Consider the following 24,065-nt stretch of genomic DNA (forward strand, 5'->3'; position numbering starts at 1 on the left):
CCACACTCTCAGCACTAACCACCAGGAGAAGGGGAGTAATACCTTTACTGAATGCCTACTATGTGCTACCATGTTCTACATGATGAAGATACTGTTACCAGGCGGAGTCCCTGCCCTCAACAGCTTACCACCTAATGGTAGATCTAGACACACATGCGCACACACACACACAGCCAATAAAATCGTTAAAACTTGTAAAAAGGCCATTTAAAAAACCACACTAACCTCTGACCTAGAGAATTATGCCAGTAGGGGAAGGGGACCTTCATAAGTAGGGTCCTCTATGTACGTCCCTGGCAGTGGTGCTTAAGCTAAAGGAAGAAAAGAGGCCAGCCATGGAATGCATGGAGGACAGGCCTTCCACGGAAGAGAAAGGGCCAAGGAAAAGCCCTGGATGGAAAAACACTTGGCATATTTGATTAACTGAAAGAAGATAACTGTACCTTTGGATAGGAAGTGAGTGAGATGCCCCCCCAAGACCTGACATACATTATCAATGAACTTTCATAATGTGAACTAATTTATTTTTTATTTTTTAAATCTTTTTTAAAATAGTCTACAGCACCCAGAATTCCCAGGCAGTCTCATGAACTAATATTTATTGAGCACTTATTATGTGTCAGGCACTGTCCTATGTACTTTGGACATTTTTTTCTCTCTATCTTTTTTATTTCAGAATATTACAGGGGTACAAAAATTGGTTACATAAATTGCTTTTGTACCATGCCCCTCCCCCAGATAGTGTGCACTGTACCTGTTAGCTGTGAATTTACCCATCCCTCTTCCTCCCTCCCATCTGCTTGATTTCCAATGAATGTTATTTCCATATGTGCGTATAGATGTTGATCGATTAGTTCCAATTTAATGGTAAGTACACGTGGTGTTTGTTTTTCCATTCTTGTGATACTTCACTTAGAAGAATGGGCTCCAGCTCCATCCAGGTTAACACAAGAGGTATTAATTAGTTAACCATTATTTTCATGGCCAAGTAGTACTCCTTGGTATATATCAACCACATTTTATTAATCCACTCATTATTGATGGGCACTTAAGTTGTTTCCACATCTTTGCAATTGCGAATTGTGCTATTTGGAAATTTTTCGAAGCTTTAAAACAATCCTACAAAGGTGACCTCTTGAGCCCTCCTATTGTTCCAATGAAAACATTGAGTTAAGAGGTGAAGTCACTCGCCCAAAGTCACACAGACAAGACGTGCAAGGGCAAGATTTCCACACAGTTCTGACTCCCAAATTTGTACTCATAAACCATTGTCTCCCATAAGGAAACACTCAACATATTTTAAACAAAGCACTGAATGGAAAGACAGTTATAGTTCTAGCTCCCCAACGCAGTTTCTTTTTTAAAACTACTATTCCCAGCATGCTCAGATTGTGTGTAAGTGGCGGTGGGTGGTGGGGGTAGGGTGTTAGAGAACTACATTTCCCGGAATGCAACGCCCGCCTCGGTGGCTGTGAAACCATGTCGGGAATTGTAGTCCGCCGAAGAGACATTTGCCCACCACTCCCAGCATGCATTTGGGGATCTCATTCTTTTGATAGGAAAGGATGGTCGCGCAGCATGCTGGGAAGCGGCCCCACCCTTCTCCTCAGCATGCGGCCCAAATGAGAGTACCCACTCGTGAAACTACAACTCCCTGCGGCTTTGCGCGAGAGGGCGGGCGGGTCCCTCTGCCGGAAGTGCGCTCTAGCCCTGGGCCCCCCAACTGCAGCCAGTGCCGGAGCTGCCCAGTTGCCGCGGGACCCGGGCCGCTGGGGTCCGGACGAGGGTCGCCATGGTAACGGGGGCGCGCCCACGCCGGGGACGGGCGGAGGGGGGGTCCACGTGCAAATGACTGGCTCGATTGGGTGCTGACAAGTCCCCCTCTGCGCCGCGGAGGGTCTGGGCCGGGCGCGGGCTCTCGGGATGGGGCCCGATCGAGGGCCGGGAACGGGGGTAACGAGGCAGTGATTCTGCGCGTTGGGGTGCGCCGGAGGTCTCGAGGACAGGGGTCACTGGGGACGTGGTGCCCAGGCAAAAGGGCTGTGCAGGTGGGAGACATTGGAGATGGGTTGGCGGCTTCTGAAACGGGAGACAACTCGTGAGGCACTGTCTGGGGGGTGTAGAGAAAAGATTGGAGGTGGGGAAGGGACGTTCCCAAAGGAGGGCTCTTTGGGAGTGTGGCAGGAGCGCTGGAGAAGAACCGGAGACTTTGGAACAGGGGAGGGAGGTCATCCTGCTGGGAGAGGGTCTCCAGGGGCAAGGAGCTGGCCTTGCAGGCAGAGAGGGGTTGTTGAAACAGGGGCGGGATACTGCTGATGAGAGAGAGGTAATGTCCAGGGGAAGAGACTGAGCATGGGAGAGCAGAAGTAGGCAACTGTAAGGAATGAGGCTTTAGACTCAGGGAAAGTGTGCTGCAAAAGACAGAGAGCTTGGAGGTAGGCAGTGGATACTAGAAATGAATGGCGAGCAATTAAGTAGGTCTCTTCAAGAGGAGACGTCTTGGCGGGTAGGGAATAGGTTTGGAAGTGTGAGATTCCGGGAAGAGGCTCTTGAGGCAAGGACTGAGCATTAGATTTGGGGTGCCCTTGTACCCCAGGTTGGGGATTTGGAACTAAGAAAGGGTTTTGTGGCCAGGAAAGAAGATGAATGGGAGAGGGTATCAGAACAGGGGAGGAGTCTCCCCAGGGAACAGGGTCCTTGGAGGCATTGTGTGACCTTTGGAACAAGGGAGGAGGCCTAGGAGTTGGAGAAGGGATGTCCCCAATAAAAGGCCCACTAAGGCCTGAGGGAGGGGTCTGGAACCAAGAGAGTGGATGTCAGAAGGGAACCACTCTGGGGGAGAGGTATTGGAGACAGGGAAGGTTGGGGGGACAGCAGAGGGGTGAGGATGCAAGAGGGAAGGGACTGCCCAGGGTGGATTCCCTGAGGTGGAGAGATTCTACTTGGAAAGAGAAACAGGGAGAGATGTATGAGGGAATTTGGGAGTAAGAGGCAGAGCTTTCTCCCAACTCCGAATGCTTGCTTCTAGATCTCCTTCCTACATGCTCCACATGTCTCTGGCTCTGCCCCTAGCCTATGGCTGCCTGGTGTGGGTCCCCCCGCTTCCCTCCCTGCCCAGGACCCCTGCCCTGCTAGGAAGTGGTTTTCCCTGGCTCAGCAGAAGGAGTTCTTGGAAGGAGAGTGTAACACCCTGTTCCTGTCCAGCTCGGCTGGTTGGGGGAGGGAGGATAGAGTGTGTAGAGAATGAGGCTTAGGAAAGAGAGTGGACGCGTAGTAAACGGTAGAGGCTCCCACAAGCTGGGATGAGGGGGTTCAGAGCAAAGCCTTTGGACTCCCAGCTCTGCTTTATGCCTGTGAGACTTCCTTTCCCTGAACTTTGGTTTCCTCGTCTATAAAATGGCCATGAGCATGCCTGTCTCAGGCAGAGCTGGACCCAAAGCTTCCTAGCTAGGTGAACTTGGACCATGGTTTTCTGAAAGCCAAATAATGATGAATTATAGGCCCAGCAAGGTGGCCACACCTCGAGCCTCAAAAGGCGGGGGGGGGGGGGGGATGTAGAGAAAAGGTATCAGAGGTGGTGAAGGGACATTCCCAAAGGAGAGTGTGGCAGGAGCGTTGGAGAAGAACCGGAGACTTTGGAACAGGGGAGGGAGGTCATCCTGCTGGGAGAGGGTCTCCAGGGGCAAGGAGCTGGCCTTGCAGGCAGAGAGGGGTTGTTGAAACAGGGGCGGGATACTGCTGATGAGAGAGAGGTAATGTCCAGGGGAAGGGACTGGGCACGGGAGAGCAGAAGTAGGCAACTGTAAGGAATGAGGCTTTAGAGTCAGGGAAAGTGTGCTGCAAGAGAGAGAGCTTGGAGGTAGACAGTGGATACTAGCCTCTGGGAGGCCGAGGCAGGAAGATCACCGGAGCTCAGGAGTTGGAGACCAGCCTGAGCAAGAGAGAGACCCAGTTTCTACCAAAAATAGAAAAAATTAGCTGGGCGTGGTAGTGCATGCCTGCATCAGAAAGGGCAGATGCTTTGCAAAACAGGTTAACAATTCCTAGGAATGCACCTTCATTTGATACTGAAGGCTGCTGTCTCCCCTGTTAAAAAAGAAAAAAAAAAAAAGAAACAAAAGGAAAAAAAGAAAAGAGTTTAGCAATTCCTGAAAAAGTTAAACTTAGAATTACCATAGGATTCAGCAATTCTAGGTATATACCAAGAGAAATGAAACATATGTCAATACAAAAACTTGTACGTGAATGTTCATAGCAGCGTTATTCATAATAGCCAAAAGGTAGAAACAACCCAAACGTCCACCAACTGATAAATAGATAAAGTGTGTTACAGGTTGAATGTCCTTTATCTGAAATGCTTGGAACCTGAAGTTTTAGATTTTGGATTTTTTCGGATTTTGGAATATTTACGTATGTAGAATAAGATATCTTGGGGATGGAAGTCAAGTGTAAACACAGTATTCACTTATGTTTCATGTACACTTTACATACATAGACTGAAGGTAATTTTTTATAATATTTTTAATTTTGTGCACAAAATGAAATTTTGACTGCATTTTAACTGTGACTGTCACACGAGGTCAGGTGTGGAATTTTCCACTTTTGGCGTCATATTGACACTCAAAAAGTTTCAGATTTTGGAGCATTTCAGATTCTCGGATTTGGGGTACTCAAGCTGTATATTTGTACAGTGGAATATTCATTCATAAAAAAATGAAGCAACTGAATAAACATTTGTTGGATGAATGAATGCAATAACAGGGATGTTGAGCCAATTATTTTTTTTTTAGATAGAGTCTTGCTCTGTCACCCTGGCTAGAGTGCAGTGGCATTATCATAGCTCACTGCAGCCTCAAACTCCTGGGCTCAAGCCATCCTCCTGCCTCAGCCTCCCAAGTAGGTGGGACTACAGGCATGCACTGTCACACCTGGCTAATTTTTCTATTTTTAGTAAAGACAGGGTCTCGCTCTTGCTCAGGCTGGTCTCAAACTCCTGACTTCAAGCAATCATCCTGCCTCAGCCTCCTAGAGTGCTAGAATTATAGGCATGAGCCACTGTGTCCAGCCCGGCCTGGCCAAGCCAAGTATTAAACTACACAAAACGGAGAAAAAAAGAGAAAGAAAGGAAGCGCTGATACCTGCTTCATTTCAAGGTGGATGAACCTTGAAAACATGCTAATATTGACAGAAAGTGGATTAGGGTTCCCAGGAGCTAGGGGAAGGGAGAGTGACTGCTAATGGGTGGGAGGGTTTTGGGGGGAATTAGATAGTGGTGCTTTTTTTGTTTTTAGTTTTCTTGTTCTGGAATTAGTGGTACTTTTTGTACAACTGGGAATATACTAGAAACCAATGAACTGTCTATATTTTAAGTGAGTGAATTTTATGGTATGTGAATTGTTTGCATTTTTTGGAAAATTAGTAAGCAAAGAGAAAAAAAAAGAAGTGACAGAATCAGGACTCAGACCAAAGAAGTCTGAAACTCAAACATTTATTGAGTACCTGCTGCATACTGGCTACTGAACTAGGTTTGTAAACTTGTTTAACCTTGAAAACACCCTGGCACGATGAATCTTCTTGGGAAACTTGTTTTGCTGGTGAGGAAACAGGCTTAGAGAGGTCGGGAGCCTGGGGTCCCTGGAGCTGACTCTAGAGACAGCCACTCGGTGGAAGGGGAATCACTCTGCTGGGGTGTTGGAGGGACCTGGGACAGAGTGTGTGACCAGGGCCCTGGAAGGCAGACAGCCTGGAGGCCCTGTCTGCCCTTCGGGGCTGGGTGGGGCTGTCGGGCAGTGCCTTCCTTGCCTTTCTCACTTCCCCTCTTCCTCTTCCTCCTGCTGCCCCCAGATCCGCTTCATCCTCATCCAGAACCGGGCCGGCAAGACGCGCCTGGCCAAGTGGTACATGCAGTTTGATGACGACGAGAAACAGAAGCTGATCGAGGAGGTGCACGCCGTGGTCACCGTCCGAGACGCTAAACACACCAACTTCGTGGAGGTGACACCCACCCCCATGCCTCCTACACCCCCTGCTTCCTTGTGACCTCTCCTTCCCTGCCTCCTGCCTCACCTCTGATTACAAGAATCCTTCAGACCCCACCTGCTTCCCACATTCATTCATTTTCATTCAACATGCTTTAGCTGGCTTTCTTCCTTCTCTCTCTCTTTTTTTTTTTTTGGTACTTTTTATTGTGAAAAATTACAAATACACAGATTAGTACAATGAGAGATTTTTGGTACCTTTTTATTTATTTATTTTTTAATTTTTAATTTTATTTTTATGTTAAAATTTTATTTATTTTTGTTTTTGCTTTTTTGAGACAGGGTCTCGCTCTGCTGCCCAGGTTAGAGTGCAGTGGTGCAATCACAGCTTACTACAGCCTTGAATTCCTGGGCTCAAGAGATCCTCCCAAGTAGCTAGGACTACAAGCACGTGCCACCAGGCCCAGCTAACTTAAAAAATTTTTTTTGTAGAGACGGGGTCTCACTGTATTGCCCAGGCTGGTCTCGTACTCCTGGCCTCAGTGATCCTCCTGCCTCGGCCTCTGAAAGTGCTATGATTACAGGTGTGAACCACTGTACCTGGCCCTTTGGTGCCTTTTTAAAACTTCTTATAGAAATATTCAAACACACAAAAGTAGAGAATAATATTGCAAAGATACCCTGCTGCAGTGTTTAAAATTAAATTACAGATATCGTGATATTGCATCCCTTTCAGGATACAGCTCAGAAAATAAAGACATGTTCCTCTATCACCAGGATACCATTCTCAAACCTGAGAAAATTAGTAATACTTCTTTAATATTACTTCAATACCCAATCAATACTTCCATTTCCCCATTTCCTCCACATCTTCAAAGCTGATCTGTTCAAAGCCAGTGAAGGATCACGTTGCTTTTGGTCGCTATGTCTCTTTGGCCTCTTTTAATCTAGAAGTCTTCACCTCTTATTCCCATGAAATTAACCTGTTCAAGAGACCAGGCTGATTGTCCTGTAGAATTCAACAAATATTTATCGAGGACCTACTGTGTGTGCCAGGCACTGTTGTAGGCACTGGGGATACAGCAGTGATCGTCACAGACACAGATCTCTGCCCTCGGAGAGCTGAGAGTGATTCTTCTACTAGGAGACAGACAGTAGAAGATGTAGTTTATCGGGTGTTGGTTAATGTCGGGGAGAAAAATAAGCAACTATAGGCGGGGGTAGAGGTACTGGGGTGTGCACTCTGGGGAATGGAGTGCAGGTTTAAATGGTTTGGTCAGGAAGACTCTCTGAAAAGATAACATTTGAGCCAGATCTGAAGGAGTTGGGGGAGTAAAAGAGATGTTATCTGAGAGAGGAACATTCCAAGCCAAGAGAACAGCAAGTGCAAAGGCCCTGAGGCAGGAACACACCTAGGGCATTCCAGGAATAGCAAGGCCAGTGGGGCTAAGGTGGAATAAGCCAGGAGGGAAGGCATCTGAGGGCCCAGGATGGGGGGAAAGATAACAGAGGCTGATGGTGCAGGGCCGTGGGGGTCACAGGGAGGACTTGGGCTCTTATTGTGAGTGAGATGGGAGCCAGAGAAGGGTCTTGAGCAGAGGAGGGCCATGGGCCGACTTAGGCTTTAGGGATCCTCTACAAGGGGCAAGAGCAGAAGCAGGGCGACCGCTCGGGAGGTGACCACGGTGTTCTGGATGAGGGATGCTGGAGACTGGACCGGCATGGAAGCCGTGGGGAGGGTGAGGAGCATTCTGGAGGTAGAGCTGAGCGGAAAACCAAAGGCTGGAATGGGATGTGCGAGAAAGCGGAGCCAGGGGTGCTGCCAGGATTTCCTGCTCGAGCCTCCAGTAGGACGGAGCTGTCGCTTCCTGAGAGGGGCAGCCTTCGGGAAGAGCAGGTTGAGATCAGGAGGGAGGTGCTGGGAAGGTCAGGTCCAAGGGGTCATTCACATCCTAGCGAAGATGTCCAGGAGGGAGTGACAAGCTGGAGTTCAGGGAGAGGGCTGGGCGCTTCCATGGAAACGTGAAAGTTCCTGCACATAGAGGGCACACAAAGCTAAGCCCCTGTCTTTTCCAGCTCCCAGAGGCTGCCTGCTTTCCTCCGCTCAGGGCCCCTTCCTCGTCCTCAAAGCCAGCAGCGTGACATCTCCCAGCCGCTCTGACCCACACTGTTCTGTCTGCCTCTTTCCCTGCTAAGGACCCCTGTGATCATGTCAGTCCCCTCTGAATAATCCAGGGTCCTGTCCTCATCTCAAGCTTCTAACTTCATCCCATCTGCCCAGTCCCTTTTTGCCATGTAAGGTGACATACTCACAGGATCCAGAGATTAGGAAGTGAACATCTTTGGGGAGTGTTAGTCTGTCTACCCCAGCACCTATTCAGTGCCAGCCCCGTGCAGGGTGGTGCTGGGGACACAGTGGGATGGGCCTAGCCTCCCTCACAGGCTCACAGTCCAGTGGGAAGGCAGACCCGTTGCCAGACAGCGACGACCTAGGACGGTCAGGCGGGAGCAGGGCAGTGGCCAGGGGTGCGCAGAGGAGGCGTCTGCCCCTGGCTGCAGGAGGAGACCGCTCTGGGAGTGTGCGGCTGGAGAGGAGATGAAGGCCTGGGGCAGCTCCCTAGATGCCTGGACATCAAAAACAGAGGACGTGGAGGCTACAAAGACAGAGCGGCAGCCAGAGGGGTAGGAGAGCTGGAAGTGTGAGAGCAGGAAAGGCAGAATTTTGAGAAAAGGGGAGCGCTGATCATTTATCCACGGATCACGCAGGCATCGCTGTAATAACATGAGGAAATGCTGGGCGTGGTGGTGCATGCCTGTAATGCCAGCCACTTGGGAGGCTGAGGCAGGAGGATCGCTTGAGCCCAGGAGTTGGAGGTTACAGTGAGCTATGATCCCGCCACTGCACTCCAGCCTGGGCGACATAGCAGGACCCTGTTGCTAGAAAGAAAACAGAAATTAACAAAAGGATGTCCAGAAAAAGATGAGTAAAAATCCAAGGGTTATTGTTGGCACTCGAGGTTGCCACATGGGGGTGCCACATACACGTCCCAGACCTGGAGCCTAGCGCTGAGATTTTATTTTATTTTATTTTTTATTTTTTATTTTTTATTTATTTATTTTTTTTGAGACAGAGCCTCACGCTGTTGCCCGGGCTAGAGTGAGTGCCGTGGCATCAGCCTAGCTCACAGCAACCTCAAACTCCTGGGCTTCAGCGATCCTACTGCCTCAGCCTCCCGAGTAGCTGGGACTACAGGCATGCGCCACTATGCCCGGCTAATTTTTTCTATACATATTTTAGTTGGCCAGATAATTTCTTTCTATTTTTAGTAGAGACAGGGTCTCACTCTTGCTCAGGCTGGTCTCGAACGCCTGAGCTCAAACGATCCACCCGCCTCGGCCTCCCAGAGTGCTAGGATTACAGGCGTGAGCCACCGCACCCGGCCTGGGATTTTATTTTATTTTTTTTCTTCAGATCTTGACCAGACATGGTACTTTGCAACCGGGTGTTCATGTTGATGTCTATCTTTTTATCTACTTGCACACACACATATAAGTCTGCAGCGCTGGCATATTTATTCATGGGTTGTGCGTCTGCATTGCTATTCTAGTATTTATGTGTATTACAGTTCAGTGACGGCAGGGCCTGGGGTCGTTTTGGTCACAGTGGTGACCCCTCAGGCTGCCCAGCACACACCTGGCACATAGTAGGTGCTCAGGAAATGTTTGTAGAATGATTGAATGAATGGATTCCAGGCTAAGGAATTTGTCTCCAGAGATAACAAGAAGTCACAGAAGGGAGTGGCAAGGCTGGCTGGCTGCTGTTGAATATGCCAAGCTCCCTCTCGGCCCTGGGCCTTTGCCAGGCAGTTCCCTCTTCCTGGAATGGAAGCCCCTGCCCATCCTGCAGGTCTCGGCTCACATACCTCCTCCTCCAGGAAGCCCTCCCACGCCCCAAATCCCAGGCTCAGAGGGGGTTTGGCACCTCTTCCGGGCTCCCACAACCCAGTTCTGCCCACCCTGGAGATGCCTGCCCCACTCTTGGGGATAAGTCTCCCTCCACTGGACTGTGAGTTCCGGGAGAGCGGGGCCCGGCCTGTCTCAGCCACCACTGTGCCTCCAGCTCAGGCCAGACACAGAGCTGGGACCCAGGGACCACGCGTGGAGTGAAAGACTATCTTGGCCCCACTCTGCCCGGCACACTGGGGCCTGGGCCTGCCCTGTCGCTCACAGCCTCTCTGCCCCACAGTTCCGGAACTTTAAGATCATTTACCGACGCTACGCTGGCCTCTACTTCTGCATCTGCGTCGATGTCAACGACAACAACCTGGCCTACCTGGAGGCCATCCACAACTTCGTGGAGGTGCGCAGGGGCGGGCGGGCGGGCAGGTAGCCCCCGTGTGGCCCTCGAGCATTGGGAGCCCTCCCTGGTCCCCTCGTGGTCCCCTCCTCCTACGGTGGATGGGACTCTTTCTTTACCCACCTGATTGGTTTTTTGTCTGTGGACTGTCTGTCTTCCTGTCTCTGCCCATCCAGCTGTCACTCTGCTTGTGTCTTTCTCTCTGTGCCTCAGTCTGCGGCCTTTACTGTCTCTTTTTGTCATTACTTGATCCCTGTGCTTGTTTCTCTCTCTCTGCCTTTGCCTGCAGCTGCATCTGTCCCTTTCTCTCACTCCTCTTCCTGGATCTGCCTGTCCGTCTGTCTGTCTCTCCCCCACCTTCCTGTTTCTCTCTTTTTTGCCATCTCTTTATGATGATCCTTGCTCTCTGTGTCTCTCTCTGTCTCTTTCCCCTCCCTCCTCCTGGTCTCTTTCTGATGACCTCGTTCCTGTCTCTGCGTGTGTGTCACTCTCCCTGCCCGTCTCTTACGCTCTGTCTTCCTCGCCCAGGTCTTAAACGAGTATTTCCACAATGTCTGTGAGCTGGACCTGGTGTTCAACTTCTACAAGGTAGGCTGCTGGCGAAGAGGAGGCTGAAGGAGCCAAAGGAGGGGGAAGGAGGGTGGCCTGTGGCCCCGTGGCCACCCAGTGCCTCTGCTGAGGTCTGTCCTGGCTCTCGGGGCAGCAGGGTCAGGGCCGGCATCCTGCGGGTCCTTCTCTCACACCGGGGTCCCGGCCTCCGTTCGCACAGGTTTACACGGTCGTGGACGAGATGTTCCTAGCCGGTGAGATCCGCGAGACCAGCCAGACGAAGGTGCTGAAACAGCTGCTGATGCTGCAGTCCCTGGAGTGAGGGCAGGCGAGCCCCTCCGGCCCCGGCCCCTCCCGGCCTCACCTGCTCGCTTCCCCTGTCCAGGCCTGTGGCCCACCCCAGCAGCCCCCTCCCTCAGCCGCCCGGGAGGAAGGGACCCAGCTGGGCCTGGGCCTCAAGGGAGGAGACTGCATCCCACTGCCTCTGGGCCCCAGTTGTGGGTGGAGGCCACCGTTCGTGTCCCTAATACCTGTGCCGTTGTCGTGTGATGCTGTGAGTGTGTGTGTGTGGAGCCCCCAATAAACCTGTGGTCCTGCCTGGCCTTGCTGTCTTTGAGCATTTGCGTATCTTCCCTGGTGACCGAAGACACTCAGGATGCCAATGCCCTCTTCTGAGTCCATCAGTCAGTCGGTCAACAAACATCCCTCATTGTGCTGAGCAAGGCAAGGAACCCTGGCACCCTTCCGGCCTGCTCGTGCCCATAAAGGGCCCCCAAGACTGGAAGGGATGACAGCTTTAGATTCCACGCACTTGCTGCTAAAATAGTAACCCTCAAAGCTAACGCTTAATAGCCCTGAGTATTTCCCAGACATTGTTCTCAGCAATTAGCACGTATTACCTTAATGCTCACAAAAGTATGAGGAAAAGGTTATTATCCCATTTTTCAGGTGAGATCATCAAGCCCTGGAAGGTTAAAAGATTTGCCCAGGGTCACGTAGCTAGTCAGTGGCCAAGCCAGGTGTGTTTGGGGCCAGTTTTGAGCCCAGGCAGGCAGATCCTGATTCCTTGTTTTTAGCCACTAGGCCCAGCAGTCACTGGAAGTGCAGGCTCAACGCTCAGCATCTTGTGCTTCTCAGCAACAGCACTGCTGGCATTTGGGCTAGAACAATTCCTCATTGTGACACTGTCCCCGGCGTGGCCGGACTTTTGGCTTCCACCCACCAAATGCCAGCAGTGGCCCCCTGGCCATCGTGACTACAGAACCAACCCCCACACGGGGCCCTTTGGAGTTGAGCCCCCGCCCCATACCCAGTGACAGCAGAGTGTGACAGCTGCTGGCCACATAGGCCTGGCCCCCTTGGCAAGCCAAGAACAGCTCTGGGCCCATGTGGGCTCTGATTAACATCATACGACCTGGCTTCGGTCTCCCAGCTGCAGGAGATAGGGGCATGGGGCCTCCTGGCTTGGCCACTGAGCAGCTGTGTAACCTCCAGGTAAGTCATTTAACCTCGCTTGCCTCTGTTTCTTCATCTGGAAAATGGGTTGACAGTAGTTTTTCCTTCACTGGTGTGTTTGAGGATTGAATGAGTTGATCTACAGGAAAGTTCGAGATTGTGCCTGTCTAGAAGTAAGGACACACTTATTCCACAGGCGTTCAATGCCCGTGTACAAGGCATTGTCAGAGCCACCGGAGGTATCCCCAGAAGGAGACAGTAAGCGGTAGCTGTAATCATTGTTTTACACACAGGAAAACAGGCTTGGAGAGGTCAACTTATATTGGGCATTTTTGTAAATATTAATATAATTATGTAACAGTGTATAAGTTTTCCTACCGGTGCTGTAACAAATTATCACAAACTTAGTGCTTAAAACCACACAAATTTATTATAATTCTGAAAGTAAGAAGTCCGAAATGGGTTTCACTGGGTTAAAAATCAAGGTGTCGGCCGGGCGCGGTGGCTCACGCCTGTAATCCTAGCAGTCTGGGAGGCCGAGGCGGGTGGATCGCTCGAGGTCAGGAGTTCGAGACCAGCCTGAGCAACAGCGAGACCCCGTCTCTACTAAAAATAGAAAGAAATTATCTGGCCAACTAAAATGTATATAGAAAAAAATTAGCCAGGCATGGTGGCGCATGCCTGTAGTCCCAGCTACTCGGGAAGCTGAGGCAGGAGGATCGCTTAAGCCCAGGAGTTTGAGGTTGCTGTGAGCTAGGCTGACACCACGACACTCACTCTAGCCAGGGCAACAAAGTGACACTCTGTCTCAAAAAAAAAAAAATCAAGGTGTCAACAGAGCTGCCTGGAAGGTCTAGGGAGAATCTTTCCTTGCATTTTCTAGTGTCTAGAAGCTGCCTGCTGTCGTTGGCATCTTCCAGTCTCTCCCTGCACCCCATGGTCTCCCTGTCTCAAGGTGCTTAATGTAATCACATTTGCAAAGTCACTTTTGCCATGGAAAGTAACATATTCACAGGTTCCAAGGATTAGGATGTGGACATTTTTAGGGGGCTGTTATTCTGCCTGCCACAAACAAGAAACACGCGGTATCTACATAGCGTTGGTTTTGTTGGCACCAAAACCCTCCTCTGGCCAGGTTAACTAGAAAAGAGAATTCCAAGCCAAGGGAACAGTAAGTGCAAAGGCCCTGAGGCAGAACATGCAAGGAGGCCAGTGTGGCTAGAACAGAGTGAGCCAGAGGGACAGTCCTGGCGATGTGTTTGGAGAGACGATGGCATTGGGGATCGGAAGGGGAAGGCAGGTCACACAGGGCCTCACTGGCTGGAGTGAGGACGCTGGGTTTACTCTGTGTCAGATGAGAGCCATGGGTAGGAGGATTCTTTGTTTTGGAGGATCTGGGGGAGGGTGGTGACAGCTTTATTGAGATATAATTCACATACCATACAAGTCATCTATGGTATACAATTCAGTGGTTTTAGTATATTCACAGACTTGGGGCACGGACATCACAATGCATTTTCGAACATTTTTATCACCCCAAAAAGAAACCTCATGCTTTCTGGGAAAGAAACTCAACAAAAAATTAATTAATTAAAAATAAATTAAAAAAAGAAAAAGAAACCTGATGCCCCTCAATTCCCCCAGGCCCTGGCAACCACGAATCCACTTTTGGTCTCTATGGATTTGCCTGGACATTGCACATAAAAGGGCTCACTCAGTATGTGGGGCATGGGAAGGTTTCCTGCCAAATCTGACGCAGGCCAGGCAGGGGCGGGAGCAGAGCGGCCAGCGAGGAGGTGATGCTGGGGCCAGGATGGGGGCGGCGATGGAAGTAGAGAAGGGATCAGATCTGGGCACATTTTGAAGGTGCCATCAGCTGCATTCTCTGACAATTTCATGTAGGGTGGGGAGAAGTCAGAGATCACTCTCAATTTTACAGCCTGAGCATCTCAAAGGCCAGAACCTCCCTTCACAGAAGTGAGAATCCAGTTGGAGGAATCTGTCAAGTGTGAGTTCTTGGGTCCCCAAGAGGGAGATGCCGAGGCAACAGTGGCCACGCGGGTCTGGAGCTCAGGAGAGAGACCAGACCAGACACAGGTACTTGGAAGTCACCAGAACGGTTATGTTTGCCGCCGCTGTGAGACCAGCTGAGATCAGCAAGGGAGCAGGGGTAAGAGAGAGGAGAAGAGATCTAAAGACTGAGGCTGGTGGCTTTTCAGCCATCAGGAAATGGAGGAGAAACCAGGAAATAAAAGAGAAGGTACAGCCAGTCAGTGCAGCGTCCTTGAATCGAGTGAAAAAATCCAGTGTGTTCAAGGGGAGGGTATTCTCATGTTAAATGCTGTTGAGAGCACTACAGACATATTAGAATGGCTAATTTAAAAAATAAAAAAGTACCTAATGTCAGCAAGCGTGCAAGGCAATCAGAACTCTGGCGCACTGCTGATGGGAACGCAAAATGGGGCAGCCGCTCTGGAAAACAGTCTGGCAGTTTCTTGCAAAGTTAAACATACACTTCCCTTGTGACTCAGCAATCCTACCCTTACTTGTTTACAGAAGAGAAATAAAAACTTAGGTCTGCACGGAACTTGTACCTGTGTGTTCATAGCAGCATTACTCACAATAGCCAAAAGGCAGAGGCACTCCAGCTGTCCATCCACTGATGAACAGATAAGTAAGACACGCTACCTGCATACAGCGGGCTATTAGCCAGAAATAGAAGGGACACTGACACGCCACAACGCGGATGAAGCTTGAAGACATTACGCTAAGTGAAAGAAGCCAGACACAAAGGCCTCATGTCAAATGATCTACCCACGGAAACGTCCAGAATAGGCGAGTGTGTAGAGATAGAAATATTAGCCGTTGCCGGGGGCTGGGGGAAACCAGAGAGAGGGGCAGGCTAAGGAGCAGGAAGCTTCTTTTTGAGGCGATGAAAATGTTCTGAAATTGACATTGACAGTGGTTGTGCAACCCTGTGAATATGCTAAAAACTATCAAATTGCACACTTTTTTTTTTTTTTTTTGAGACAGAGTCTCATTTTGTTGCCCAGGCTAGAGTGAGTGCCGTGGCGTCAGCCTAGCTCACAGCAACCTCAAACTCCTGGGCTCAAGTGATCCTCCTGCCTCAGCCTCCTGAGTAGCTGGGACTACAGGCATGTGCCACCATGCCCGGCTAATTTTTTCTATTTTTAGCTGTCCAGATAATTTCTTTCTATTTTTAATAGAGATGGGAGTCTCGCTCTTGCTGAGGCTGGTCTCAAACTCCTGACCTCAAGGGATCCTCCCACCTCAGCCTCCCGGAGTGGTAAAATTACAGGCGTGAGCCACCCTGCCCAGCTTAATAACCTGATTTTTAAAAATGGTTCTGAAGCCCAAATGTCCATCAGCTGATGAATGAATAAACAAAATGTGGTATCTCCATGCACTATAATATTGTTGGGTCACAGGAAGGTGTGAAGCACTGATACAAGATACAGTGTGGATGGATCTTGAGAACATGGTGCTGAGTAAAAGAAGCAGCCATCCAAATCTAACTCTGGAGTTGAAAATGAAAGAAAAAAAAAGAAGAAGCCAGACACAAAGACCACACAATGCATGAATCCATTTATATGAAATGTCCAAAACAGGCAAATCCATAGAAACAGAAAATAGATGGGTAGTTGCCTGAGGCTAGGGGAAGAGGGGAGTAGGGAGTGACTGCTTAATACATTTGGGGTTTCTTTTTGGGGTGATGAAAATGTTCTGGAACTAGACAGTGGTGATGGTTGAATGACCTAGTAAATATACTAAAAATAACTGAATTGCACACTTGATGTGCACAAGGACTGGGGCACAAGTCCCAGTAAACCCCTTGGAAGGGCTTTCTGCCCATGGATGCCACCAAGGAAGCGTTGCTTATGTCTCTTCTCCCAGGACGTCCTAAAGAGCCAAAGTGTTACAGAAGCTCCTCATTGGAGGATCGAGCTTTAAAACAACCGGTGAGGAGCTATTCTGAGTGATGGGGACACTCAGGGACTGTGTGGGAAGGAGAGATCCAAACTGAGGGGCCCAGGGCTTTGGGTCTGCGGTAGATGCCACCATGGAGGAGGGAGACGCAGCCGTGAGTGCAAGGCCACACAAGGCAGATGGAAGTGTTGTGCTCAAGGGGGGCTGCTAGAGAGAAGATTCTCCAAGACCAGGTGCCCCCTTGACTGTGAAAAAGATCTTTCCTGATGACGGTAGAAAGACACTGAAGAACAACACCTAACAGATTATGTTGAACAGCGCAGGGAAACGGAAGTGATTGAAATCATAACTGACCCCAGGCAGTGGCAAGAAAAGGGGCTTTGCCTCTGTAACCTCTGCTGTTCGTGACTCCGCAGATGAGACTGTCGTTCGGCAACATCGTCCTGTGAATGGCCACAACTGTGACGTCAGGAAAGCCCTGTCAAAGCAAGAGCTGACTTCCTCCAGCCGAAGAGGTCGAAGTGGTCCTGGAAACTTTGGTGGTGGTTGTGCAGGTGATTTTGGGGGGAATGACAGCACTGGTTGTGGAAGAAACTTCAGTGATCATGGTGGCTTTGGTAGCAGCCACGGTGGCAGGAGATATGGGGGCAGTGGGGTTGGCGAGAATGGATTTGGTAATTGCATTAGTCAGCATTCCCCAGAGCAACAGAGCCAACAGGGCATATAGACCTATAGAAAGAGATTACTATGAGGGACTGGCTCACACCATTGCTGACACTGAGGAGTCCTGGGAACCGAGCGCTCCCTGGAAGCCCAGGAAAGCTGGTGGCATCCTTCCAGCGCAGTGGCTGGAATGAGCCCTTGGGCTGTGTGTTTGCAACGCTGGTGCAAGTGGACTCAAGCATAGGCCAGAGTCAGTTCTGGGTTTTTAAGGGACTCCAGTGTTTAAGGGAACGGTGAGCAAAGAGGAACCAGAGAAAGCCGCCCAACAAGGAAGCTTCTGAACTGTTAGTGGAGCTCCTGCTCTGGGCCTAGCAGGATCTAAGCCTTTAAAAGGCAAAAGCCCATTTAATCTCCATAATGATGCTGTGAAGTGGCTCCTGGCGTTATCACTGCCGTTTTGAGTATTATTTCCTCTTTGCAGATAAGGGAGATCATTTGCCCAACCACACGCAATGAGCAGACGAGACTGGAATCCAGATTTCTAGAATGCTAGACTCCTGGGTATTTCCATTCGATTTAAGGGGGGGCAGGTGGGCCGGGCCTGGGGGCTCACGTCTGTAATCTTAGCACTCTGGGAGGCTGAGGTGGGAGGGTCGCTTGAGCTCAGGAGTTTGAAGTTGCAGTGAACCATGATGATGCCACTGCAGGGTACCAAGGGTGTCCGAGTGACACTCTGTCTTAGAGAAAAAAAAAAAAGGAAGTTGAACCCCCTCCTCACTTTAAAAAATTATAATATAATAACAAATTTAAAATTTTTTTAAAAAAGGACAGATGTCTGAGTTCTTTGCTGATGACATGATCTTTTATCTAGAAAACCCCAAAGATTTTGCCAAGAGACTCCTGGAATTGATAAATAAATTCAGCAAAGTGTCAGGATACACAACCAATGTACACAAATCAGTAGCATTCCTCTATACCAACAACAGTCAAATTGAGAATCAAATCAAAGACTTGATACCTTTCACAATAGCAACAAAGTAAATGAAATACCTAGGAATATGTTTAACCAAGGAGGTGAAAGACCTCTACAGGGAGAACTATGAAACACTGAGGAAGGAAATAGCAGAGGATGTAAACAAATGGGAAAACATACCATGCTCATGGATCAGCAGAATCAACATTGTTAAAATGCCTCTACCACTCAAAGTGATTTACGGATTCAATGCAATCCCTGTTAAAATACCAATGTCATTTTTCACAGATCTAGAAAAAAGAATTCTGCACTTTGTATGGAACCAGACAAGAGCCTGAATAGCCAAGGTAACCTTAAGCAAAAAGAACAAATTAGGAGGCCTCATTTTACCAGATTTCAAGCTATACTACAAAGCTATAGTAACTAAAACAGCATGGTACTGGCACAAGAACAGGGACATAGACCAATGGATCAGAACAAAGAACCCAGATATAAAACCATCCTCATATAGCCATCTGATCTTTGACAAAGCAGACAAAAACATACACTGGGGAAAAGGATCCCTATTCAATAAATGGTGCTGGGAAAACTGGATAGCCACGTTTGGAAGACTGAAACAGGATCCACACCTCTCACCACTCAGAAAAATTCATTCATGGTGCATAGCAGACTTAAACCTAAGGCATAAAACTATAAGAATTCTAGAAGAAAATGTTGGAAAAACTTGGCTGGGTGTGGTGGCTCACCTGTAATCCTGGCACTCTGGAAAGCCGAGGCAGGTGGATTGTTTGAGCTCAGGAGTTCGAGACTAGCCCGAGCAAGAGCGAGACCCCGTCTCTACTAAAAATAGAAAGAAAATATATGGACAACTAAAAATATATATAGAAAAAATTAGCCAGGCATAGTGGCGCATGCCTGTAGTCCCAGCTACTCGGGAGGCTGAGGCAGAAGGATCACTTGAGCCCAGGAGTTTGAGGTTGCTGTGAGCTAGGCTGACACCATGGCACTCTAACCCCAGGCAACAGAGTGAGACTCTGTCTCAAAAAAAGAAAAAGAAAAAAAAAAGAAAAACTCTCATAGACATTGGCCTACACAAAGAATTTATGATGAAGACCCCAAAAGCAATCACAGCAACAACAGAAATAAATAAATGGGACCTGATCAAATTAAAAAGCTTCTGTACAGCCAAGAAAACAATCATTAGAGCAGCTGGACAACCTACAGAATGGGAGAAAATATTTGCAGCTATACGTCCAATAAAAACTTGGTAACCAGGATCTACAAAGAACTCAGGCAAATCAGCAAGAAAAAAATCAAACAACCCCATTAAAAAGTAGGCAAACGGCATGACAGAAACTTTTCAAGAGAAGACAACAAACATGAAAACATACTCAACGTCTCTAATCGTTAAGGAAATGCAAATCAAAGCCACAATGAGACACCACCTAACTCCAGTGAGAATGGCTTTTATTAAAAACTCAAAACATTAAATGCTGGCATGGATGCAGAGAGATAGGAACACTCATACACTGCTGGTGGGACTGCAAACTAGTACAACCTCTGTGGAAAGCAGTATGGAGATAACTCAAAGAACTAAAAGTAGACCTACCATTTGATCCAGCAGTCCCACTACTGGGTATTTACCCAAAGGGAAAAAAGGACATTTTATGAAAAAAAAGACATCTGCACTCGAATGTTTATAGCAGCACAATTCACAATTGCAAAGATGTGGAAACAACCCAAGTGCCCATCAATAATGAGTGAATTAATAAAATGTGGTACATGTATACCATGGAGTTCTACTCAGCCATAAAAAATGGTGAACTAATTCCTCTTGTACTAACCTGGAGGGAACTGGAGACCATTCTTCTAAGTGAATGGAAGAACAAGAATGGAAAAACAAACACCCCATGTAGTCACCATTACATTGGAACTAATCAAACAACACTTATGTGTACACATGGAAATAAAACTCATGGGAAATCAAGTAGGTGTGGGGGAGGGGATGAGTAAATTCACACCTAACGGGTACAGTGCACACTATCTGGGTCATTGGCACACTTGTAGCTTTGATTCAAAGTGTACAAAAGCAATTTATGTAACCCAATCATTTATACCCCTGTAATACTCTGAGATAAAAAAGGAAAAAAAAAAAACCTGGGTGAGGGTGAATTCAAGGTGGAGATGGGAGAGATTATTTACCCTCTGGCCTGGGGAGGGGAGAGGCACACCTAGCCAGAGGGAGGATGTGAGTTGGCTTCATGCCCGACGCCTACCTGCGTCTTACCAAGGTTAACCGGGCTCGGCCCCGCCTTTGCTTCCCAGTGATGCAATCGGGAACTTGGCTGACAACATCCACTTCACAGCACAGGGAGGGCACTTCCTGCCTGCAGCGACATGCTAAGGGCTTTGCGGAGCCTATTTCCTTGAGCTGCAGAGAAACTGAGAAACCACCATCTTCTAAGCTCTCAGGCCGGAAGCTCCGAAGGGATTCATGACTTCTCTCTGCTTCTCAAACCCTACATCCCATCCCACAGGAAATCCTGTTGACTTGACCTTCAAAATGTATCCAAGGTCCAACTCCCACAGTCAGCCCAGCTGCTGTCATCTCCCACCCGGGCTATGGCAGTCACCTCCTTGCTGCTTCTGCCCTTACCTGCAACAGAAAGGTCCCCACGTGGCAGCAGAATCCTGTTATGAAAGTGAGATGATGTCACTCTCCTCCTCAAATCCCTCCTGTGGCTCTTGCCTCACTCAGAATAAAAGCCAAATTTCTCACCACGACCCACAAGGTCCCTGTCCCCTCTCTGACATCATCTCCTACCCTCTCCCCGTCGCTTGCTCTATTCCATGCACACTGGCTTCTTTAGTGCTCCTCAACTTTCTCAAGCATAGTCCTGCCTCAGGGCCTTTGCATCTGCTGTCTAGACCACTCTTCCCCCAGATATCTGCATGGCTCACTCCCAGTCCTCCCTGAAGTGCTCAAATGTCACCTCTTCAGTTGGGCCTTCCTGATCTCATGATATAAAATAGTTGTCCTTTTCTCCATATTCCATATATAATATAAAATTTTATTACATGTAATTATGTGTGCATATATGTATATATGGCCTATCACTGGGGTGTCACCCCAGAGGGCAAGGACACCTGACTCATTCAGTGCTATTCCTCCATGCCTAGAGGAGTGCCTGATGATTAGTAGATGTTCAATGAACATTAAACAAATGAATCCTCTCAAGATCCCTGAAAGGTAGGTACTATGATGATCCCATTTTATAGATGAGGAGACTGAGGCACAGACTGGTGAAGTCACTCCCCTCAAGGCCCCCCAGCTCTCATCTGTTGAGTTCGTGCTGCAGATCAGCCCTTGTACTCAGCCCTGGATGTGCAGCCTCTTAAACGAGGTTGGGAGGTGAGCAGGTGAGTGGCCTAAGGCTCAGAGAGGGGAAGTCACTTGGCTGGGGCCACACAGCCAGGAGTGGTAGATCCAGGACCAACAAGGTCTGTCTACAGCCAGGGCCATCCTCTCTGTCAGTTGCTAGGCAGTCTCAGTGGGAAAGCCTGAGTTGAAAGATTGAGCATCCTTGGCTGGGCGCAGTGGCTCACGCCTGTCATCCTAGCACTCTGGGAGGCCGAGGTGGGAGGATCGCTTAAGCTCAGCAGTTCAAGACAAGCCGGAGCAAGAGCAAGACCCCTTCTCTACCAAAACCAGAAAAAAATTAACTGGGCATGGTGGCATGTGCCAGTAGTCCCAGTTACATGGGAGGCTGGGGGCAGGAAGATCCCTCGAGCCCAGGAGTTTGAGGCTGCAGCTATGACAATGCCACTGAACTCTAGCCAGGGTAACAGAGTGAGACCCTGTCTCAAAAACAAAACAAAAAAACCAAAAACAGAAAACAAAAATACGCTCCAGTGGCTCCCATCTCACTCAGAGCAAAAGTCAAAGTCCTTGCAGTGGCCCAGAGAGCCCTACAGCATCTGTCACCCTGTCTATTGTCCCCATTTCATTCATTGAGACTTTTTTTTGTTTCCTCACTCTGTTGTCCAGGCTGGAGTGCAGTGGTGCGATCATAGCTCGCTGCAGCCTCAAACTCCTGGCCTCAAGCGATCCTTCTGTCTCAGCCTCCCAAGTCTCTGGGACTACGGGCATAAGCCCCCATGCCCGGCCACCACTCTTGCCCTTAACTTACCCGCTGGCTGGTTGCAGCATGGTCCTGCTTCAGGACTTTGCCCCAGCGGTTCCCTCTGCCTGGGGTGCCCTTTCCCGGCTCCGCTCCTTCTCAACATTCACATGTCATCTTCTCATGGGCGACTTCCTTAAACACCCTGTTCAAAATTCCAAACAAATCCCCCTTTCTCCTACCACCAGCGCTTCCTAACCTCCTCCCCCGCATTTATTACCATCTGACATTCGAGATCTGTTTCCAAATTAAGTTGCCACCAGCCATGTGTGACTCCTGAGCACCTGAAACATGGGGATCCAAGTTTAGATGTGCTGTAAGTACAACACTTATTGTTCCAAGATCTACTGGAGTCCCAGAAAAAAAATACACATAGGACTTTGAAGACTTAATATGGGAGGAATAAAGGAGTGTAAAATATCTCAATAATTTTTATGTTGATTACATGTTAAAATGATAATATTTTGGATTTGTCAGTATATTTGTTTCCTATTGCTGCTCTAACAAATTGTCACAAACTTGGTGTCAGTGTCGCTTTAGAAGATAGACTTATTATCTCACAGTTGTGGAGGTCCACGGAAAGAGGTTCTCTCTTTCCCTTACGAGAACACTTATCATTCCACAGGGCCCCAGATTATCCGGATAATCTCCCCAGCTCAAGCTTCTTAACTTAGCTGCATCTGCAAAGTCCCTCTTGCCACAGAAGGTAACACATTCGCAGGTCCTGGGAATTAGGTCGTGGACACCTTTGGGGCCCATTATTCTGCCTACCAAAGTTGGGTTAAATAAAATGCATTATTAAAGTTAATTTCACCTGCTTCTTTTTTTTTTTTTTTTTTTGAGACAGAGTCTCGCTTTGTTGCCCGGGCTAGAGTGAGTGCCGTGGCGTCAGCCTAGCTCACAGCAACCTCAAACTCCTGGGCTTAAGCGATCCTACTGCCTCAGCCTCCCGAGTAGCTGGGACTACAGGCATGCGCCACCATGCCCGGCTAATTTTTTCTATATAGATTTTTAGCTGTCCAAATCATTTCTTTCTATTTTTGGTAGAGACGGGGTCTCACTCTTGCTCAGGCTGGTCTCGAACTCCTGACCTCAAGCGATCCACCCGCCTCGGCCTCCCAGAGTGCTAGGATTACAGGCGTAAGCCACCGCACCCGGCCTCACCTGCTTCTTTTTATTGTTTTGAATGTGACTACCAGAAAATGCAAAATTGCGTTTTTGTGGTTTGCATCCTATTTCTACGGGACAGCTCTGTTCTATATATTTTGCTGGTGTATTTATTACCCATTTCCCTCCTACTGATAGAATGTGAGCACCGAGAACAATGGGACTTTGTTTTATTTACTGCTAGATCCCTGGTGCTAGCACAGTTCCTGGCACATAGTAGGCCTTCAATAATATTTGTTGAATAAATATTATGGATGTATTCCCTGATGACCTGTCTTTGACATGAGCTCTCAGATACCCCCTACTCCCACCCAAACCCCATGGCTTCCTTCTCCTCTCCCAGGGCCAGGGATTCAGGGTAGAAGCCAGATTGAATGAGGGAGGGATTTGGAACAGTCTTGAAGGCTTCCTAGAGGAAGGAGCAAGGCTGGTAAGAGAAGGAATCCCAGCCCAGGAAAGGTCTTCCAAATGATGCTCTCTCCCTCCGGGACGTGGGCCCGGCTGTTTGCATGGAGTTGAATGCCAGGCCCCACCCCCTGATGCAAAGTGATGAAGATGCAGTTGCCATGACGACCCCACATCCTCAGGGCGGTGAGGTCTGTACCAGCCAGATGCCCTTTGGGTGGAATTAGAGTGATGCGAGATAAAAATAGCAATGCAAGGAAGAGCTAAACCCTCAGCTTTGAGGCTCTCATGTCACATTCTGCCACCTGCTCCTTGTTACAACCACGCTCGCGCCCTCCATGATCTCAACTCCGAGCATCCCACACCGGCACCACGTGGGAAGTGCCCCG

At 48.8% G+C, this 24,065-nt stretch overlaps 1 protein-coding gene across 1 annotated transcript; it reads left to right on the plus strand.

Annotated features, from left to right (window-relative positions):
• Positions 1–1,636: 1,636 nt before the first annotated feature.
• Positions 1,637–11,486, plus strand: AP2S1 (adaptor related protein complex 2 subunit sigma 1). Its single transcript, XM_045531337.1, has 5 exons — positions 1,637–1,795; positions 5,845–5,994; positions 10,225–10,338; positions 10,864–10,923; positions 11,105–11,486. Exons 1-5 carry the CDS (start codon positions 1,793–1,795, stop codon positions 11,204–11,206), a joined length of 429 nt encoding a protein of 142 aa, XP_045387293.1. The 5' UTR covers positions 1,637–1,792; the 3' UTR covers positions 11,207–11,486.
• The last annotated feature ends 12,579 nt before the right edge of the window (positions 11,487–24,065 follow it).

The sequence above is a fragment of the Lemur catta genome, chromosome 19 (genome assembly GCF_020740605.2).
Source record: "Lemur catta isolate mLemCat1 chromosome 19, mLemCat1.pri, whole genome shotgun sequence".
Taxonomy (NCBI): Eukaryota; Metazoa; Chordata; class Mammalia; order Primates; family Lemuridae; genus Lemur; species Lemur catta.

Bases quoted from the DNA above. Each gene is read 5' to 3' on its own strand.
- AP2S1 (XM_045531337.1), top strand. The intron at 5,995-10,224 runs GTGACACCCACC...TCTGCCCCACAG, and splicing joins AACACACCAACTTCGTGGAG to TTCCGGAACTTTAAGATCAT. The intron at 10,924-11,104 runs GTAGGCTGCTGG...CCGTTCGCACAG, and splicing joins TGGTGTTCAACTTCTACAAG to GTTTACACGGTCGTGGACGA.